General features: G+C 47.7%; 5 protein-coding genes across 5 annotated transcripts; 4 read left to right on the top strand and 1 right to left on the bottom strand.

The window, feature by feature from the left end:
• Nucleotides 1–133: 133 nt before the first annotated feature.
• N7455_004265 (uncharacterized protein) lies at nucleotides 134–378 on the top strand (the record flags this gene model as incomplete). Its single annotated transcript, XM_065604752.1, has 2 exons — nucleotides 134–259; nucleotides 289–378. The coding sequence occupies 2 exons, from the start codon at nucleotides 134–136 to the stop codon at nucleotides 376–378; spliced, it is 216 nt and encodes a 71-aa protein (XP_065461652.1).
• Nucleotides 379–2,160: 1,782 nt separating this feature from the next.
• On the top strand, nucleotides 2,161–3,264 carry N7455_004264 (uncharacterized protein; the record flags this gene model as incomplete). The annotated part of the gene is made up of 1 exon (XM_065604751.1): nucleotides 2,161–3,264. The coding sequence occupies one exon, from the start codon at nucleotides 2,161–2,163 to the stop codon at nucleotides 3,262–3,264; it is 1,104 nt and encodes a 367-aa protein (XP_065461651.1).
• Nucleotides 3,265–6,336: 3,072 nt separating this feature from the next.
• Nucleotides 6,337–7,282, top strand: N7455_004263 (uncharacterized protein; the record flags this gene model as incomplete). The annotated part of the gene is made up of 2 exons (XM_065604750.1): nucleotides 6,337–6,343; nucleotides 6,390–7,282. The coding sequence occupies 2 exons, from the start codon at nucleotides 6,337–6,339 to the stop codon at nucleotides 7,280–7,282; spliced, it is 900 nt and encodes a 299-aa protein (XP_065461650.1).
• Nucleotides 7,283–11,855: 4,573 nt separating this feature from the next.
• On the bottom strand, nucleotides 11,856–13,124 carry N7455_004262 (uncharacterized protein; the record flags this gene model as incomplete). Its single annotated transcript, XM_065604749.1, has 1 exon — nucleotides 11,856–13,124. One exon carries the CDS (start codon nucleotides 13,122–13,124, stop codon nucleotides 11,856–11,858), a length of 1,269 nt encoding a protein of 422 aa, XP_065461649.1.
• Nucleotides 13,125–19,765: 6,641 nt separating this feature from the next.
• N7455_004261 (BTB/POZ domain-containing protein) lies at nucleotides 19,766–20,796 on the top strand (the record flags this gene model as incomplete). Its single annotated transcript, XM_065604748.1, has 3 exons — nucleotides 19,766–19,905; nucleotides 19,948–20,074; nucleotides 20,131–20,796. 3 exons carry the CDS (start codon nucleotides 19,766–19,768, stop codon nucleotides 20,794–20,796), a joined length of 933 nt encoding a protein of 310 aa, XP_065461648.1.
• Nucleotides 20,797–21,613: the final 817 nt, after the last annotated feature.

Here is a 21,613-nt window from a genome sequence, read left to right as displayed (position 1 = left end):
GAAGGTATGATTGATCGCAGTGGCCTTCTGGGGGGTCTCGACTTTAAAGGTTTAGGTGGGGACAATCGAATGCCCTGAAACGAGGTGAAAGCGTGACTCCCTCCTGCCAAGCAGCTGTGCCAGCATCAGCATCATGAGCCTGAAAGGCAAGTGCCCATTGACACAGGGGCCCCACGGTGCGCTAGTGCGAAAGCACAAGATCTGCGATTTTATTGTGGAGGAAAGTGATCGACTGCCCCGTACCGGGATCTACGTTGAGGTATACGGTTGTGTCTCAGTATCAACCAGAGTCGAACCATCCGAGCCGCTCTTGGAAACAAGAAGGGCTCCCTGGCCTCAGCCATGTGTGGTGTAGTTGTACTACTGTCCAAGATGTAACTTCCACTATCTACACTGTCCCACTATTGCAACAGTTTCTGAAAGTTGGGCCCTAAAGACTTCCATTTCATTTGGAGAAGAAAACAATCCAGAAATATTAGGGCATGTATTATGGAACTAGGATTTGGAATCCAAGTTGGACCAACCATTGCCACTGTCGTGCTAAATTTTCCTTCGTCAAAGCTCACCAGGGTTCCATAGCTGACCATGAGACTTCTAGATCGTGTCGAAAAAGCCATAGCAGGAACCTGGGCTTAGTTTCCGGGGCAACCATTTGAGGCATTTCAACTACCAAGGCTCATGAGCTGGGTCCTCGACGATCGCCATTTTACCCCGCGAGATTGCAACGCTACTGTCACACTCTGGTAAGACCCTGAACAAAGGAAGCACTTGTAGGACCAATCAAAAACCGCTTGTGAATATGGACCGATGATGGTACGGTCCTGTGATTTAAAAACTCGGCGATGACCCATGGGGCAAAAGATCAAGGAGGTTCTATTTGTAGTCAAGAGAAGAAGTAGCAAAGTTTTTCAAAAAGGTCCAGACACGATTCACAAGCCCAGTCTCGACAGAACAGTAATGATGCAACATACCTTTGTTGCTTGGTCCTTCTGAAGAGGCCACCCTCACAGGTACGGTAGTTGAGGTATTTGGAATATCACGCAGGTGTCCAGCAGAAGAATGGTACGCTGAAAGCAATCCATGGTCGGGTTCTCCTACCTGCTCTCACAAGAAAATAACTTGGTCCTCCGTCGAGTGGCGACCTGTTGGTTCTCGTTAGCCTCGTTTTTTGAGGGATGTTCAAGAAGGTATGTAACTTCTTCTGTACTAGCTTCCGTAATGAGTATACTCTCTTCGAATGCGAAATCTGCGCTTTCTACCTGCTCAGATTCGATCGCCAGTCTTACAACCCGAGCAGACAATTTATAAACATTGAATACGGGTTGGAAAGGACCAGCTGGGGTTACATAATCATATTTTCTGGTTTTTGCTTGAAAAGCCGAGAAACCGATTGGCTCACGGAAATGGCAAGAGTCGGCGGTGTGGGCCGCCATCTGCGGTCCCACTCCTTTTCCAGCATCCGGCTCATTCTACCCGTCCTCAGACTCTGGAGATCGAGAATATTTTGAATACAGTAGTGCTACCTCATAATATGTCAAAACACTACGTCCGTGGTGAGCATACCCGATTCTTCTGGATTCTCCTATGACTGTAGGGACAGCTTCAACCACGGCCGACCTAGAAAGCAGGTGGAGCAGAAACTTTATTGGTAAGGTTTCCGATGAGATCGAAACTAAATCCTATTTATCCACGGATAATACCATTTTCTCCCCGAACCAGCATTTCCATGGTTCATCGAAAATCATTTGTCGAGATTCAAGATGAGGCGATCAGCCATGGGCCGACGATCCCGCCCTCGGTTTTGCAGTCATCGTGAAACTAAGCCTATGACTTGCGAACGGCGGGAAAGCTTTCACTTCACGTCAAAAATAACTATGGCATGAATTGAAAAACAATTTGATGCCTCAGTACCAACTACAAACCACTCTGGTTTCGATATAGCTACCCGTTAGACCCATTCAGACCACTGGAAACCCAGCCAAGCATGTCCCGAGCCGATAAGAGTCCAGACGTTTTTAGAGCTTCAAAGGAGCCCCCTAGCTACAATGTCATGATCTCATTGGGGGGACAGTTCTCGGTTCGGAGGCTTTTATAAACCAAGCTGCGGATCGTTTATTCTCTATACCTCTGGCCTTTGTACTCGTTAAGCCATATTAGACCATGGATACACTCATGACCAGCCTGCCACCAAAAGTTGGGGCCATCCTCATGGAGAACATCTCCATCATCCAGATCGTGTCCATGTTCTCTATCGGTGCGTACAATGCCCTAGAAACAGGGATTGTCACGTTCGACTCATTCAAGCGCTACCGGGGCCTCTATTTCTGGAGCATGCAATTTGCATCCTGGGGAATTCTCGTGCATGCCATTCCTGCTATGGCTCGCTTTATTTCTCAGGCGTCCAACCTCCCGACGTCCATCCCGTTCATGATAGAATGGTACGCCATGGTTACCGGCCAAGCTGTCGTCCTCTACTCGCGTCTGCACCTCGTTTTCTCCGACATGAGAAAGGTGCGGTGGGTTCTATGGATGATCATTACAAACGCTTGCTTCCTACATATCCCAATGACCGTTTTTTTCTTCGGCCTCAACCGCGGCGATGCACGCTTTGCTCGCCCTGCCGCGATATTTGACCGGATCCAATCGACGGTTTTTTGCATACAAGACTTCGTCATCTGTGGCATATATATATATAAAGCGGTGCATCATTTCAAGAGCGCCATTACAATCCGCGGTCGCGACGGCCGCAACGCCATTATCCATCTATTTTGCATCAACATCCTCGTTGTAATCCTGAACGTCTTACTACTCCTCGCGGAGTACAAGCTACACTACATTCAAGTGAGCTTCAAGACGGTGGTGTACAGCATCAAGCTGAAGTTGGAATTCTCTGTGCTCAACCGTCTCCGGTTGCTGACGAGTACGAAGCCCTGCGTCTGCCAGCATGGACCCGAGGGAAGCCGTCCATCAAACGATAAGAATATTTTTGGCATGGTCTCTTCACGATCAGTTGTCGCACCAGATGTGAGCTCGCAATCTGGAGCTGCCCAAACCAATATGCCACGTTCGTTGCGGCCAAGCATCTATGGATACGATGAAGCACTACGCGAGACGTCGTGCGAGAATATGATGTCCCCTGGAGACGTTTATTCTTCGGCAACGCTATCAGAGGGCCACTCAAACACCCTTCCGGGTGGCTCCTCAGAAACCCTGCCTGCGCTAGAATTGAGCCTATCGCAATTCTCGCCAAAGTTCGACGTCTGAGCATTCCACGAGGGAGTACTGCTCGGTTATTTCGGCTCATCAACAGCGGTGCGGGGATCTTGTGCCTTTATCCCAGACGGGCATAATTCCGTACAACCTTGCTGGTTAGTAGGTGGCGACATCCTTACTGAGACGTTTGATACCAAGTCTTTTTAGACGGTGTGATTGATGAATCGTGCCTAAGAGGATGCTGTTCTACGCTTGTTAAGCGAATGTCGTCAATGTCGGTCGGCGCGATAGGCCAATCGCAGGATGGGATAGAATGGGAAATACATGTACAGATCAGCGATGGAGTATACAAGGGATATGTCGTCATACAAGTCTCGTACTATCTGCACGCAAGTTCGTTGTCCAACGATGTTTGCCAAGATGCCTTTTGGTTTCAGCCCACTGGATGTGAACCTGATTAAGAAGGGTCACTTATTGCAATTCGTACTTGGAACCATGATGAAAGCTGAAACGGGGTACCAGAGAAGGTTTAGCTCAAATAAAGGCAATCCCTATCTGGCTAGGTGAGCCTACCGCGTTTTACCTTTGGGATGGCGGATCCATCGTTAGTCCCTTTGGTGGAAGTGAATTTTCATAGCATTCAATGCGATCGACTAAGTTTGACATACATTTTCCACAGCACTTGTACATGAATCATAAGGTTGATCGACTTTGAACAGTCTTCAATTCCCAGAGCATATGTTCTAATTAGTAGAGCACAGCAGAAGCCTTTGGGGAGTTAATATCTTGCACAGAGTGATAAGAGAGAACGACCTTGGAGGGATATAGGTTGCAAGGGGTACTGAACGAATCAGGAGGCCCCTACAAGTGCATCCAATTGAGGGAGACGCTTGTTGCTAGTATAGTGGAGACTCACGGCTTGGACACTGGGACGCCTGGAGACATTTGAATGGGTGTAGGGTGATAAGACCTCTTGGAATCAAGTTAGTACCTTTCTGGCGACAAAATCGATGACCCAATGATCTTACTAGTTGATGTTGGGAAAGAGGCCAATCTTTTGTGTTTGAGGCCAGAACGAAGATCTTCCCGGATTTCTTCATCCGAAGAACGAGATGGATATCGGCATCGCATTCCGAACTATACTCCGATGCCTTTTTGAAAAGAGACTTTCTTCTCCTGCGTGCTTTTTGATTCACTGCGTCGGCTGGTTTGGTTCTCACATTTGGCTGAACATCCATATTGGGATTCTTCGCTGGCTCTGACGGAGAGCGGGCTCTACCGGTCCGTTCCCTTGCGGTCTACTGTATGGAGTGGCGCGAGACAGTCAATAATAGGAGGGTGTTTAAGGACACGGAGGAAGATGTCGTTTTAGCTATTAGCGCTTTCTGCTAGCTGTCCTTGGGAAAAACACGTTAGAAGAATCTTTACGACGCAAAATTGCTCGTCATCGCCAAGTGAGATCAGATAATACTGTCGTAGTCGCATCAAGAACCGATCATACCAAGAGACATCTGATCGAAGATTTGACGATACTGATATACAGTATCCTGGATCGCCATCAAAAGCAGCTTCTGATATGGTCAGATCTTTTGCTCTATGGTGGAGAACCGATGTTAAAATTCACAATCAACTATGTCGATGATCGTCATTCTCTATCCGCTGGCCTGAAAGGAGAGGAAACTGTGCAGGAGTCAAGATAGGTATCGCTCGACGTTTTGTAGAGGACATTCGTGAGAGGGTTTCAGAACGTGAAGAACACGATACCTGTTCTAAAAATTATTTGATCTATACTGGTCTTCATTTTGGCGCCAGTGCACCATCTGGCAGTGTGTTTATATACCCAATGTAAAAAGGGAAAAAACAAAAGCACCGTTGTTGAGATATCAAGTTGTAATATATCGCATTTACAATGGTGTTTTGGGATGGCCACTCGCTTGTGGAATACGTTAAATTTTGAGACGGTTCTTTGCACCTTTGATATTAATTGAGCATTAGATACATACTGAGGATGCGGTGGTGAGATAAAGTGGGCTTTGCAAGGCAAATATTTGATGAGTGGCAAGGAAACATTTTTGGGGCAATCAAAAATTGCGGGTCCAGCTACAGTAGCTGAACTGCTTCCTGGGATCGCCTTATCGTGCGTGTGATTCCACTCTTTGACAGCCACGAGTCCACGACTTAGATGACCCACCCCCGCTTTGCTATTCAATCTGTGACATGCTTGACAGCCTTCTCATCTGTTTTCTGAAGCCAGTACTTTTTCTCTCTTCCATCTACTGTAGCTTCGTTCCCGCTGCCAGCGCACAATCCACGAACTTCCCAAGCGTTGGGCGAGCGTTTCAAACTTGTACAATGAACCAAGCCTTGGTCCCCGACGATCGTCACATCGCAATCCAGAAGTCGCTTTGCTGCCTCCGTTGTGGCGGATTCGCAACAAAAAAGCCTGCCAAGCCTTGGACTGAGAATCGCAATGGTCGTCGTCCATACTATGTCTGCCCCCGCCTCACTTGCCAACCAACCTCTTGCTTTACAGGTATGCGAGGTGTGTTGATCCAAAATCCTACGTGCTTCTGTGACCACAGAATACAGTTCAGTAGACAGATTATTGCGCTTCGAGCGGCGTAGGGAAAACCAAATAGCACAAATGAGGGAGCAACACGTTGTGCAGGCCATATTTGAAACAGGAATACGCTACGCAGCCGCTTCTGCGGGCTACCAAGTAGAGTATTTCCTCTAGGCATAGACCATCGAAGCAGTACGTGTATATTTATGATTGGCTACTTACATTGCCATCGTATTTATTTGATTCATTTTGTCGCAAGTGAACTATGAAGTGGCTTAGTCTAGACTCTTTTGCTTGCATAACACCGAAAAAAGATACTCCAACGAGGACTAGAGAATTCATGCGTACGTGAATGACGAATAAAGGGCCCGCGAGTAAAAGTAATCTAAGTCAAGGTATCGCTCATTCATCTGCAAGGTTGCCTCGTATCTGTACAGTATCCTTGGACATAAAGACTTCGCATTCCCCCATTTTACCAGTAGTTGCTGCACTGGTGACATTACTGCCTGTTCCATCTTTACTCCCCTCAAATCCTTGACTCGGACGCCTTTAGCCTCGAGATGTCGAGTGAGTTGGTCTTGCTAAGAAAAATAAGCTGCGCTGACATTAAAAGCTATCACCACGGCTTCTCTCGCAAGTGCAAAAGAATTGACGCCGACACCGACCACCGAGCAGTCTCAGGCACCACATGCAGTATCGGTGAATCTTGATCAAGATGCTTTGGAATCACTGACGGCGGCTTTCCAAAGCTCAGCGCTGGAAGACAAGGCTTCTATTACTTTTATCGATACTTGTGCAGGGGTGGCTGAGTTGATCGGAGATTTGACTGATCTGCCGGCAAAGCCCCCATCTTTGTATATCGACCTCGAGGGCGTCAACCTCTCTCGACATGGAACAATCTCGATTCTGCAAATTTTTGTCCTCCCAAAAAGATCAACATTCTTGATTGATATATACGGCCTGAAGGATAAAGCGTTCTCTTATCCTGGACCGAGCGGAACTACACTTCGGGCTATCCTTCAGTCACCTTCTATTCCAAAGGTGTTTTTCGACGTCCGCAACGATTCAGATGCTCTTTTCAGCCACTATCAGATTGAACTATCAGGCGTGCAAGATCTTCAGTTAATGGAGCTTGCGACGCGCAAGTTTTCGAAAAGATGCGTGAATGGACTAGGTAAATGCATAGAAAACGATGCTCCAATGACTGCGGATGAAAGAGCGAGTTGGAAAGCTGCCAAAGACAAAGGAAAAAGATTGTTTGCACCTGAATGTGGAGGCTCTTACGAAGTTTTCAACACTCGACCCCTTCCAGATGAAATTCGACAATACTGTGCGCAGGACGTACAATTTTTGCCCAAGTTATGGCAAAGATATGATCACCGAATGACTCGACAATGGGCAGCGAAAGTAGAGTTGGAAGTGAAGAAACGTGTGCGGCTTTCCAAATCCGAGACATTCAACGGCAAAGGAAGACATATGGCCTTAGCACCTGCAAGCTGGGCTTAGCCTCGTCAGATCAACGATCGGGAGAGCGCCTGGCGTCCGTGGTGAAACAACTGCGAAACGCTAGACAGAAGATGATTATATGAAATGCCAATCGAACAATAGAGCTTTTTGCTGGAATCCCGTGGTGTAACTTTCTAGTGTCTTGCTGAGTGTTTCATAGTGATACACATCCTCGTTGTAAAGGACTGGGCTTTCTATCATATTACGAATCAGATGAAAGTTCCAAGTAGGAAGCCTAGGAGTCATGTCGTCTCATCTGATCTTGGACTCTGAATCTCGCAGAAAGGCGGATGGTCACAGAGGAAATACCTCCTACCATGGATGGAGGGGCACACCAGATAGCATGCGTATAGCACTTTCGTGTAAAGTACATCCAGTGATGTTATACTACTGTATTGTAAAATACACCTACTAGTCTAGAAAGCGGTCTAAAAGGCGGGGCCTTCATCGCCTATCCAATCAGGTCTCACGACCTTCGGGTTTAATCTCCGGGAACCAAGTCGCAAGAGTGTGAAGGTATAACTGAATTCGAATATTACTGTACGTCGCCGTAATCAACTCAACTATGGAAACCTCGAGCCGGAGTCTAGGCTAGACAGCGATTGGACCACAGCGCAGGATGCTTCGTCTGCGGGTGATACGGACATGGAATCCGTTGGCGCTTGACGCTCAGATGACGAATCTAGAATCGTCGCAGGCGCCTCAAACTCTACTAAGAGGTGTACATGATGGCCGGCGATGTATCCCAGATATACTATATATACAAGGATTAGTGCAAGCGATGTCTGCTCTCCTGGCATGCAACTAAGTCGATTGAACAAACGGTCGAATCCCAATTCTTATAAGTTGGACTGCATGATTTTTCAAGACCCATCAAGTAATGCTGTACTATTTACAAGACACTGGAGATCGAGTGGTCCGCAAAAATAGTAGGTTCCTCCGACTTTTGGGGAGCATAGGATGAATGTGTCTTCTCGCCTTATTATGATGCGGTAATTATGCTGCTGTCCTGTGCATTGTGAGGAAGCAAGAATGATAGAAATGCATTCTTTGGTTATGGTAGGATGTCTCCTCATCGAAAGACATAAACAGATTGGATTGGTCTCGCACATATGGTCCCTTTCGCTTACAGCAACGAGATCTCTCAAAAAATTAACTATACTACTTCAGCGGGGATATTCCTTCCAACAATCAAACCGATATCATGGGAAGGATTTTAAATGTTCTTACAAGAGCTCGGAAAAAGCACCGTACCAAAAGATTCGGATTAAATGACGTACCACTATGCACGCCTCAGTCGGCCGTCGACAAAAAGATCTTCTATCCCGACTGGACGCCTAGGCCGGATTGGAAACACTATAGAGGCAAGGACTTTGTTGGGAACAGGTGTTGGATTTTCACGAGCCCAGATGACCCAAACCTCCGACTTGACGAGATGCAACTAAAGCTCTACCGAAATCTCTCCTTCCAACTGGTATTCGTGAAGGGCAAAGTGGAGTTCGTGCATAAAGAGGACCCTCCACTTATTTGTATCACAAGCCCAGGTGCTTTGGAAGCCGCAAGACCGTATTGCGTCGGCAATTATCGGTAGTCGACGCCGCGTGCTAGAGAAAGGGTAGCTGTGCCTTATATGAAGCTTGTTATGTCTCCTCTGGAATAGACTGACCCCCCATGTAGGGCTAGCGGCGACCCTTGGTTTAATGAGAGTGTTCGCGGGCTTATTTTGATTGAATTATTAGGTGAATACATCATCCTGGGTGCTATAAGACCGTGTTTAGTAAGCTGAGCATCAAAGTGTAGAAGATACAGTGTGTGCGTTGGAATGGGTGTGGGAGAGAGATTCATTTACGCTGACCTCTCGTCGAAGTTGGATTCTAAACCACAACCCACTAGGCTGGGTACGGATTTGTATTTTGGTCTAGTGGATAAATCAACTGTCGAGACGATACATAGCTTATCACTGATACGGAAACCCAAGGAACCGGATTAGTCGGTCCCTGGGGCCTATCGCCCAATCTCACTGCTTAACACGCTAGGCAAACTTCTCGGAGCGGTGATGGCGCGACGAAGAACGCATTTCCTCTACAGTCCGTCCCGAAACTTGTGCAACCACCTACACTCTTCGATTGTTTCTCTAATCTTGATTACCAATTCACGCTAGTACGCATTAGTAGTTTTTCCGGAACACCACTGCCCATGGGTATTGTACTGTTTCTTACGTAGAGTACCTGCCACAAAGGTGGGGTGTATTCGCTTGTAATATTAATATACACCTCACACCTCTGTGCCCCACCTTGAAATACGTAAGAAACAACAGATGCTAGTTACAGTGAGACCTCCAAAGTAATTGCACCCCTAGACCCACGCCTCCTGATTACATAATATACTGCAGTACAAAAACTCCATAAATTCAATGGTACCTAGTACGATGTATACCAGCCCTCACTTTCAATAATAGCCTGTACACGACGGGGCATAGTATCAGATAGATGTTTCAAATGGTCCAGATCTAGCCTCCCCCATGCTATTTGGGCCGTTTCCGCAAATATTGCCTTTGTTTCATCGTTGTTTCTCGTATCTAATAGATCAGGTCGAATCTTATAGATTTCGGCCTTTACCAACCCCGGAGGTTCTCAATTGGATTCAAATCAGGAGAGTAAGGAGGCCATTACATAACCTCAATACCCATCTCACGTAAAGCGTCCCGAACAACGTACGCAGTATGCGTTGGGGCATTATCATGTTGAAAAATGCTACCTTCATTGGCAAGAAGAATAGGGAGATTTCGGGTATATAAATCCCGAATAACGAAACTATTTACGCCTCCACGTTCAGGTTCTGGGCCTCCGAATAGTAGAATCAAGCCGGATCGTTGTTGGGCGCCGGAGAATGCATAGGAGCTCAATTAGTGGTTCCTGGAAGTACTCACAGCCACTAATACTCATCTAGCGGAAGGTTAAAGATTGGCTGTACAGTTCTGGCTTGGGTCGATCCGATTCCTGGGAAGATGATAATTACACCTCACATAAAACTTGGTCTGCACCAATCTGATTCCCTGTCCTAGAATAGGAATCATCTGATGGTGGATCTGACGATCTGACGATATCTAATGGTCAAATAGATGTGGGGGGCATCCATCCACTCGAACCATCACTAAATGGAGATCACCGCCTTTCATCGCGGCAGTTTTTGGTATTTATAATCCCGCACCTTCCAGGCACACTAAATCATTTCACCCCTCATAAAGCCGTACGACTCATGAGCGCTTTTTGGAACCTCCTTGTCATGTCTTTCTGGACATGAGATCTCATTGCTTCTTCCTGCCTCAAAATCCTTTCTACACGCACCAGCGTTGCGCGTTTCGACGAAATGACCACAATAGAATCACTACCGTTTGATATTATATCAATAACTCTCCATACTCTCGATTACCCCGCTCCCAAATCACTTTGTTGCGTCTCTCAGTTTTTTCGATTTTGGACGCAACCCCTCCTTTTCAGGAAGTTTCAATCAAGTTTTGACCAAGAAAAACACCAATCCGGCTGCAAGCATTTGGGAATGCTCTCAAACAAAAACCGTCTCTTTACAAAGCGATCCGCATCATCGACATCATCGAAATACCATTTTTCCGTTCGGCACCGCAAAAATTGCTTGCCTACTCAATCCAAAACTCGCTAAAGCTCCAAATATTTGCGAACTTGCCATCACAGTCGACCAACATACAGTAGCGCCCAACATCGCCTTCCATGTCGGAAATATAGAGATGCTCCTTCAAACGCTAATCACATGATACCAGAAACCTGACACGTTTTGTCCATACCCGTAATAATAATACGAACTCTTGAAATCTAACCATAGTAAAGTGTCACTTCGCTATTCTGTATCTCGCAGGTGCTTCATTGCAGAGAGCTTTGTCTTCCCTGGGTCAATTTGGTGTCAAGGTGATAGGGATAGACAAGGCTCAAATATAAGGTCTCCAATCGGTCTTGCTAGGAATCACTTATTCCCATATGCGAGCTGCGCAGCCGAAACACCATAAGAAATGCGATCTATGCTACAGTACACTTACATCTCCACAGCCAACGCTTCCTTATTAAGTGTCTATCTGCTGATGGCTATTAATAAAATTTTGAGGCACGGACTACGAGTCAAGAAAGAAAATTGAAAGCTGCATTATCATTGTATTGTACTCTACGCCACTCGGCCCGAGAAATAAATTTATCGCAATTGTGCAGCAATGAATATTTTCGAAACGCCCTAGAAAAAGATGTTACAGAGGAAGCATCCGCATATAAGCAAAGATCCATAGAGGCAAGAATCGCTGAAACATCCATTTGTATTTATTGCCATTGATATATAAGTAAGTACTGGGCTGCGCAGGTCGCTATAGGTCCCTATCCATCTGATCGATATCAAGTAGAAGCCGCACCATCTTCGTATGACCACATTCTCTAGCCGCGGATAAAGGCGTCCAGCCCTCATAGTCTCTTGAGTTGACATCGACCTTGCCAGTCCTAAGAAATACTTGGACCAGGTTCTCATACCCACTTGCTGCGGCAAAAAATAACGGTGTTCAACCTTGCGAATCTTTCAAATCCACATTCACCCCTTCAGTCTCGAGTAATAATTCTACCGCTCTATCGCGGCAAAGAAGTGACGCCCAGGACAATGGCGTCCGACCCTCAAAGTCCTTTGAATTCACGTCCACCTGTCCAGTCTCAAGGAGCAATTGCATTACCGCCTCCTGACCACTTATCGTGGCCCAGGAAAACGGCGTCTGACCGTCACAATCCTTTAGGTTCACGTCCACCTGCCCGGTCTTGAGTAACAACTGCACCACTGGCTCATGACCCAGTCGCGCGGCCCAGGATAATGCTGTCAAGCCTGTGGAGTCCTGTGAATCCACGTCCACATGTCCAGTCCCAAGAAGTAATTTCACTACTGCCTCCTGACCACTTCTCGCGGCCCAAGAAAACGGTGTCAGACCCTCACAATCCTTTAAGTTCACGTCCACCTTCCCAGTCTTGAGCAACAACTGCACCACGGCCACATGACCGCGTCGTGCAGCCCAGGATAATGGTGTCCCGCCCCTGGGGTCAAAGGACTCCACGTCCACCTGTTCAGCCTCAAGGAGTAATCTCACGACCGCCTCATGGCCATTTTCTGCAGCCCTGGATAATGCCGACCGGTTTTTACCATCGTTCGAGTTCATGTTCATCTGTTTAGCTCCAAGTAATAGCCTCACTACAGGCTCACGGCCATTTTCCGCGGCATAGGACAGTGGCGTCTGGCCCATACAATCCTCCAAGTTCACATCCACCTTCCCAGTCTCAAGAAATAGCTGCACCACTTTCTCATGGCCACTGAATGAGGCCCAGAGTAATGGTGTTCGACCCTGCTCATCCTTCACGTCCACGTCCACCTCTTTAGTCTCGATTAATAGCCTCACCACTCCATCGTGACCTTTCATAGACGGCTTGAATAATGGCGTCCAACCATTAACGTCCTTTGACTCCACGTCCGCCCGTCCAGCCTCAAGGAGTAACCTCACTACCATCTCATAGCCATTTTCCGTGGCCCAAAATATTGATCCACAGCCACTATCATCCGCGAATCTGATGTCCGCCTTTTCTCGTATTGACTTTCGAGCTGTATCCTCATTTTCGCATGTGGCAGCCCATACCAGCGCCGAGCTTGATTTTCGCGAGTTCACGCGATAGAGATGTCGAATAAGATCCACGTAGAGTCGTTTGCTAGTTTGACATAATGCGTTTATATCACTCTCCGCTTCTAAATGTGTGCCTATCATTTGGATTAATTCCGACGGCAGGCGGAGAGGCATGGTGCGCCAATATAAAATAGTTAAGTCAGGCCGAGCGGAAAATAAACTCAAATCGTTGTGAACAAAGTGAGGATTGGGTTTGTGGTGGGCGCTGGTGCCTTGGACAAATTTGAGATGATGCGCCCGTGAAGGTGGAGGGTAGAGAAATGACTTGAACAGTCTGAGAGTTTAGGCGCCCCTTTGGATACCGCCTTCTTAAATAATCTTAGTATTGTCTGAGCGGTCATAGATTATAGGTCTCTAATTGGTGAACTTGGCGCGGCCAGAATAGGGGTACCCAAACTTACTGACAGTCACTGTACGGTATAGTTTGGTGTTATACGTTTTCGCCGTGTGACGGCATTTGAGATACGAAGCTAATCATATATGGTTTAGCGCCGCAGGTGATTAGGGTTTGAGAAAGCTACTGCGTGTTATCCATGGAAGGCGAAAGCGGTCGCTACTGTATTCTGCGGGAATCGACACTAGAGAGACACACGGAGAGGAACGTTGTGGTCGATATAAAAGCGATACAAAGCTACTGTGTTGTGTACCGAGCCGGAACTAACCCCTGACCGATGGCGGACCCACCCACGGGAGGGCCCGAGACCCCTCCCACAAACACGCAAGAAACCACCGCCAGCTTCACGGAGGACGACCTCGAAGCCAGAACTACCGTCGAAAGCCGGAAGCGAACCCGGAGTGGAGATGCCTTCGCCCCGTCGGACCCAGCCGGTCGAATCACCACTAAGGAGGTATGGAAACTGATCAGCACGCTAAAGGACGTCATCCGCCACCAAACCACAACCATCGCATCTACCCAAAACGAACTCCAGGAGATCAAACACAACCAGAATGTCCTCCAGGAACAGAACGAGAGACTCCATGAAGAAGTGAAAGCACTACGGGCGCAGCTCGAAAGCGCCCCAGCAGTGGCCGCGACTACGACCTGGGCGACAGTTGTAGCCAATGGAGGCAATACCACACCGTCACTAAACCACCAACAACCTAAGAAGGAGCAAAACTACGTCCGAATCAGCACCCAGAGAACCTTTGTCGATCTAAGAGACAGGGATGACAGCGAGGGAAACGCATTTGGACGATATCTTCCCACCGATACCGTCAACACCCATATTCGCGCTATATTGCGGAGCGAAGACGTAACGTATAACGTCTAAGTGGCGGGCATCGGCACCACCAAGACCGGCTATCTTATTCGATTCAAAAATACGGAGTCAGCTAAAGCAGCGCGCAATAACACTCGATGGCTACATAAATTAGGCAACAACACGAAACTGGTCAAACCACGATTCGGGGTTATAGTCCACCGTACCCCTACCGAGGAATTTGACCTAGAAACGGGGACCACCTAGGCAGCGGAGAAGATCATCAACGATAATGACTTAGCGGAACTCGGTTTCCATATCGACGAACTGGCCTGGATGAAAGCGAAAGATAAAGCCTTGGGGAAGTTCGCTTCGTTAGGAATCTGGTTTGACTTAGTAGAGGGAGCAGAATATATACTATAGAACGGCTTCCTTGCCAGCCAGCACTATATCCCTCACGTTGAGCGACGTGAGATCAAGAAAAGAGATATTTTCGGTGCCAGCGGTTCGGACACTTGGCATGGACGTGCAAGGAAACGCCTCGATGTGGACACTGTGCAGGACAACACGAGCGTAAACGATGCCCACCGGGAGTGAGAGCGCGGTGCCTAGATTGTAATGGCGAACATCCGACTAGTGATCGACAGTATCCAGAGCCAGCAACCTCTAACCCCGTCAGATACTAGAGACAAACCTCCGCATCCTACAGTTAAACATAATAAAATCTAGACCAAGAATGGAGGTACTGATCAATAATCCTTATAGCCAAGATTTAGATATTCTACTAATCCAGGAGCCCTCTATCACCATGTACCGTATATACGTCAATCACAGCGCCTAGCGACTACATCGGCCTACCGCACAGCTCGATACTAATCGGTTTCGTAGTCTGATCTATGTTAACAGACGAATCTCCACCTCCTCACACCGTTAAATATCATACGACCACCCAGATATCGCAGCCATCAAGATCTGGATAGCTAACTCTCAAATACTTCTCTTTTCAATCTATATACCGCTAGTACCACTTTTCACTAGCGGCGACGTATCGGCGTTGCTAGCTTTCACTACAATTTAGAGCTCTATCGCAGCTACCACCCAAAACGAGCATCGCTCGACTAGTATTATTGTTTCTAGCGACTTTAATCGATACCATCCGATATAGGGCGGCAATCATATCGCGCCCACATTTATCGAAGACGCCAGCGACCTAATCGACTTTTTCCAGGCTCATAACCTCCAAAGCTACCTCCCCCGAGGCATAGCAACTTACTAGGCCTTAAATAACCCAGGCCAAAACTTAACCATTGATCAGACAGTAACAGACAGCCTAGGCCTGCTTATCAAATGCCATCTATACCATAAGAACTACGGATCTGACCACCGCGCCACCTACTCGGAATGGAATTTATAGCCTCAGACTAAGCCAAGAACCAAAGCGAGGAAAGCGTACGAGCGGGCAGACTAGTCTAGAATCGGCGAAGAAATAGCTCGTCGGATTTCTCCATAGAAGGACATTAAGATCCGGCTAACACTCGACCGAGTGGTGGAGGAGCTTATATCAGCAACAGCCCAGGCAGTCGACCGATTCACGCCCGATATACGCCTAACGCCATACTCTAAGAGATGGTTTACCCCGGATCTCAAAGTGCAACAAGTTGAAGTCAATCAACTACGTAGGAGGTGGTAAGCGAGCTACGCGGAGCTCGGACAGGACCACGCTAGCACCACAGCTACCTTTGAGGCCATATAACAAAAGCGGCGAGCATGGACCCAGACCATCGAGAAAGCCAAAGCATCGCACTAGAGACAGTTCCTAGACGAAGCGGGCAAAGGAAAACTCTGGAAAGCCGCGACCTATATAAAGCCTCGGGAAGCATAGGGTTGTACCCTAACATTGCGAGCTAGCCCTAAAGAGATTATCCAGAACGAAGATAAAGTAAAGACGTTCCTCGACGCGTTCTTCCCCGCAATAAACATACCCGAGCCTAGCCCACCAGCTTCACCACCCCCGGAGCTACCATGGCACCCAATCACGGAACTTAAGATTAAGCGATCACTAAGGACAGCGAAAGGGACGACAGCGCCAGGGGAGGACAATCTACCAATATTGGTCTAGAAAAATCTATGGGTATATCTAAAGGCCTTTATTATCCGTATCTTCACGGCATGTGTAGATCTAGGACACCATCCAAAACAATGGCGTAGTGCGAGGATCATTGTGTTACGGAAGCCAGGTAAACCAGACTACTCGCTTCCCGGCGCCTATCGACCAATCTCACTACTGAACACACTCGGCAAGCTTCTCGAAGCGGTTATAGCGCGACGGCTATCCTATCTAGCAGAAAAGCACAACCTACTGCCGAATAGCCAATTCGGCGGATGACCAGGCCGAACCACCGAGCAAGCCTTGTTAATGCTGTCAAATACGATCGATCAAGCTTAGTACAAACACAAGGTAGTGACTCTAATTTCGTTCGATCTCAAGGGTGCTTTTAACGGGGTGAACTGGGTGAGCCTAGACTACTCTTTACAGGCGAGAGGGATTCCGATGGTAGTACGGAAGTGGATTACAAGCTTCATAAGTGACCGCTATGCCAACAGGATTTAACGATTTCCGCACCGAGACAGAGCCTCTCGCGCATACGGGACTAGCGTAAGGGTCTCCACTCTCTCCTATCCTATTTATATTCTTTAACGCCGATCTGGTCGACCAATCTATCGACTCCCACGGAGGCGCGTCGGCATTCATTGACGACTACTTCCGATAGTGAGTAGGCCGCTCGGCCGAGGAAAACCTAGCCACTATACAGTCCGAAGACATTCCTCGTATCGAGAAGTGGGCATGGCGAACCGGATCTAGCTTCGTAGCAGAGAAAACCGAGCTAATCTACCTCACCAGAAAGAGGGATAAGCACCTAGAAGGGCAACTTACCTTCGATAGAGCCGACGTTAAACTGTCACCTACAGCAAAACTGCTGGGGGTGATGTTTGATTAGAAACTCCGCTAGAAGGAACACGTTCAGTAGGCCATCAAACGTGCCACCAAAGTGACTATCGCTTTAAGTGGGCTACGATATCTACGCCCAGAGCAAATACGACAGCTTTACCAAGCGTGTATCACGCCTATCGTGGACTATATATCAACAGTCTGGCATGACCCGCTTCGGGACAAGACTCACCTCCGACAACTAAACACGATACAGAGAGCGTTATTGATCCGAATTCTCTTGGTATTCAAGACAGTAGCGACAATAACGTTAGAGGTAGAGGCCTATATACTTCCTACCCACCTCCGCCTCCGCCACCGAGCGCAACGCACCATCGCAAGACTACACACTCTACCTCGCGATCACCCTATCTGGAGTGCCCTATCACGAGCCCAGAGACACAGGGACAATATAAGATCACGCTACAGGTTCCCCCTCGCGGAAACTCTCAAGACCATAGACCCATCCAGGTTAGCAACACTAGAAACGATCAACCCTAGACCGCTACCACCATAGCGTGCCGAGGCATTCGCGGAGATTGAAGTCAAGTCGGACCGGGAGACAGCAAGGGAACGGGCTAAGACCATACGGGCCACATCTGACCTCGTCGTCTATTCGGACGCCTTAGGGCGCGAGGGCCACCTCGGGGCGGCTATCGTCACATTCAACGAAAATGACGAGGTGACTAAACTCCAATAGGTCCAGGTAGGCCCGATGGACCGTTGGTCAGTTCACGTAGCGGAACTCATTGGCATCTTCTATACGGTCAACGTGGTGTTCAAACTGTTCCACCAACGCTTAAATACCGTAAACAGGGTTCCTATAATAGCAACAATCCTATACGACAGCAAATCGGCCTTACAGGCGATCCAGAACGTGAAGAATAAATCAGGACAACGCATTATCCATGCGATCCTCCAGGCAGCCACCGAGGTTCAAGGGGAGAACATCAGGCTTCGCCTCCAATGGATGCCAGGGCACTGTGAAAACCGAGGGAACAACACTGCAGATCGACTCGCCAAAGAAGCCGCGCAACCGGGTAAAACCCACCCCTTCCGACCGCTACTATCGAGGGAGAACGCGTTTGTCCGCAACAGGATTTATGCCCAGTAGGAGCAAGAGTGGAAAACAAGCACCAAAGGTACTCACCTACGAAAGATAGACGGTGGCCTACCAGCGCGGTACACGAGAAAGCTTTACGGGAATTTACCTAGGAACCGCGCCTACCTGCTGACACAGCTACGCACGGGCCACAGCTGGCTATCCACCTACGCGAAGAAATTCGGCTTCCGCGATAATAATCTATGCGAATGCGGGGCGCAGGAGACGGTCACCCACGTGCTGATAGAATGCCTGAAACTCCGAGAGCTGAGGGTAGAATTGAAACGGAAAGTCGGGGACACGCTGAGCAGCGTATCGAGTCTGCTGGGAGGCTCAAACGAAGGTGAGAAAGGTAAACCAGACATCGTCTCGAGGACCAAGACAGTTCAGGCCGTATTGGACTTCGCCGAGGCGTCACAGAGGTTTCAGAGTCGTGCGCCATAAGGGCAGCCTAACAATGGGAGCGGCAATGGGCCATGAGAGGCCGTGACGAGGCTCTAAGTTCATGTCAGGAAGTGGATCATTCTCAATGTACATACTAGGATATATAGTTGTCGTATACTGCATATCGCTTCGGCGAGGGGCCAGTGTAAATGAATACTACTACTACTACTACTACGCTAGCAGTGATAAGCTATATATCGTCTCGACGAGGTCAGCGTAATTGAACCTCTCACACAGACACACCTACCAACACACACACACACACTGTATTTTCTACAGTTTGATGCTCAGTTTACTAAACACGGTCTTATAGCACTCAGGATGATGTATTCACGTAATAATTCAATCAAAATGGACCCGTGAACACTCTCATTAAACCAAGGGTCGCCGCTAGCCCTACATGGGGGTTCCGGAGGAGACATAACAAGAAGCTTCATATAAGGCACGGCTACCCTTGCTCTAGTACACTGCGTCGACTACCGATAATTGCCGACGCAATACGGTCTTGCGGCTTCCAAAGCACCTGGGCTTGTGATACAAATAAGTGGAGGGTCCTCTTTATGCACGAACTCCACTTTGCCCTTCACGAATACCGGTTGGAAGGAGAGATTTCGGTAGAGTTTAGTTGCATCTCGTCAAGTCGGAGGTTTGGGTCATCTGGACTCGAGAGTCAGATCACCGCTTAACACTTGGGACATGCCATCTACGCGAAATTTGTTTCCGGACTTTGCTACCATCACGTATATATATTAAAAAATTGAGTCCATATAGGCATAAATCATGACGTCGTACATACGTGACTGCTCTTTTACACAGCCCAAAGCCCTAGGAAACTATTAATCATGATCGGTTTCTAAAATTAATCAATGACCTCAAGACACAGGTCCAGAATGAAACCGATCATAATTCGCCACAGCTACATATGATGCCTTGCAACTGTCTCGGCCTCTTTTGATTGTTGATATCCACAGTATCGAACGCTTGAGGTGACACAAATTACCAGTTCCACGTCGTCGTGATTATGCCGAAGAAGAAGGCTTGTGCCGCGAAAATAGTTGAGAAGCCGTCATGGATTCCAGATCCACCAGATTTGTCCCGGGAGGGGGTTATTCAAAACAACCTTCCCGGCAAAGAGCTTCTTCATGCTCTAGCAAGGTACCAGTAAGCCTCTGAGGCGCTAATGCGGATCTAATAATACTATAGCCTACGTCTTGACTCGAAATATAGCGATATGTCGATTGCGTGTGGTGACGCTGTGTATGCGGTGCATAAGTGTATTGTTTGCACGCGGTCGGAGTTTTTTGCAAAAGCCTGCAGCAGTGGATTTAAGGTGAGATAGTGACGACAATGGAAAAAGAGAACCCCTTGTCAACTCATCATACTTAGGAATCCTCCACAAGTACTGTTGTTTTACAAGAAGAACCATTATTGGTAGAACGAATGATTGATTATCTCTACTCGTTGGATTATCAGGTCAAGGATTGTCATTCGGAATCTGGCCACGATATTCTAGAGGAGACGTCGACCGTCAATGAAGCCGACAGCCCTACGGTCTTTGCTGCCAAACTAATCTCCCACAACGCAGAGAGTGGAGCGGATGAGGACAGCCTACCGAGGACCGCTGAGCCTGTCGAAGATTCAATTGCTGAAATTGATCCCCTGTCATTTCATATTTTGATGTATTCTCTCGCAGACCGAATGTTTATCGCAGGTTTGAAAGCACTGTCGAAGGCTAAAGTCGAACGAGAACTACTACGGCGGCTGGATGCCAACACATTCCAGAGCGCTATAGTAGAGATATACAACTCTACTCCGGCAAGTGATCGAGGTCTACGGGACTTGGCAGTGGAAATAACTCTGAATCATCTTACGGAACTGAGAACTAGCAAAGAACGAGCTGATTTTGCTTTTCCAAACAGCCTGGCGAGATCCGTGCCACAATTTGCGTCTGATTTGCTTGTCGCAATGATGGATAATATTGTCTTTGATTGGATCCAACACGGCGTGTGCAGGAGAAATTGGGCTCACGAGAGAGATCCATGGTCTTATTGAATGTATCAACTGTGCAGGGGATCTGCAAGCTTCCAAAATAAAATTGTACTGTAACATTAGGAAGGAGGTTCGGGTGAGGATTCTGCATGGAAGCATATCGGGATTCGGATAGGTCAATAAATGCGTTTTTGAAATTAGCGCGACCACTCACTCCCGTAAAGATCATTGCAATACAACGTTCAAAATACAGTGTGAAAATGCGAGAAATTATAAGGGTCATAATTCCCTCCACTTTCTCTTGTCTCAGTAATCGTTCTCCCTCAAGCATCCTGGGAGGGGACGCGGTATTTGGGCGACTTAATATTCCAAGATGGTTAAGCCGTGCATTGGGGGGGGGGGGAAGTGGGGCAGCGCGGCGCTTTATTAGCGACATCAGCAATTGGGTGATGCGGCATAAAGTAACAAACGGCCATGAAGAGCTTTTGTAATCTGTTCAAAATTTATATAGTGGTTAAATAACATCCATGGTCTTATTCAGGAGCCGCGATTTAACTGTTTTGAGTTGTTTATGTCGCATGCTAGGTACGTCCCATCCAAGTACCAAATGGAGCGAATCACTGTAGCAATGGAAACTTTAGTATTACAATGGCAAAACAGCGAGAAATCGCCTTCTACGTGATATTAGAGTCATTTAAGTCATTTATCTGCCCCACCAGCTTTTGTGACACGTTTGGAAATATCATGTAACAAAACAAGGAGCCTCGACCAGAGAAATATGCCCGTTATGGAACTCCATTTGACATATCGTCTCCAAGAATCAAGACCTATTAGCGCAGGCCACGGATCCCCGTATCAATCACAAATGCCTCTCTAGCGA

Source organism: Penicillium solitum, assembly GCF_028829755.1.
Source record: "Penicillium solitum strain IBT 25940 chromosome Unknown utg000003l_segment0_segment0, whole genome shotgun sequence".
Lineage (NCBI taxonomy): Eukaryota > Fungi > Ascomycota > Eurotiomycetes > Eurotiales > Aspergillaceae > Penicillium > Penicillium solitum.
Note: the sequence above shows the minus strand (reverse complement) of the source record. Positions and strands in the feature narration are given on the sequence as shown.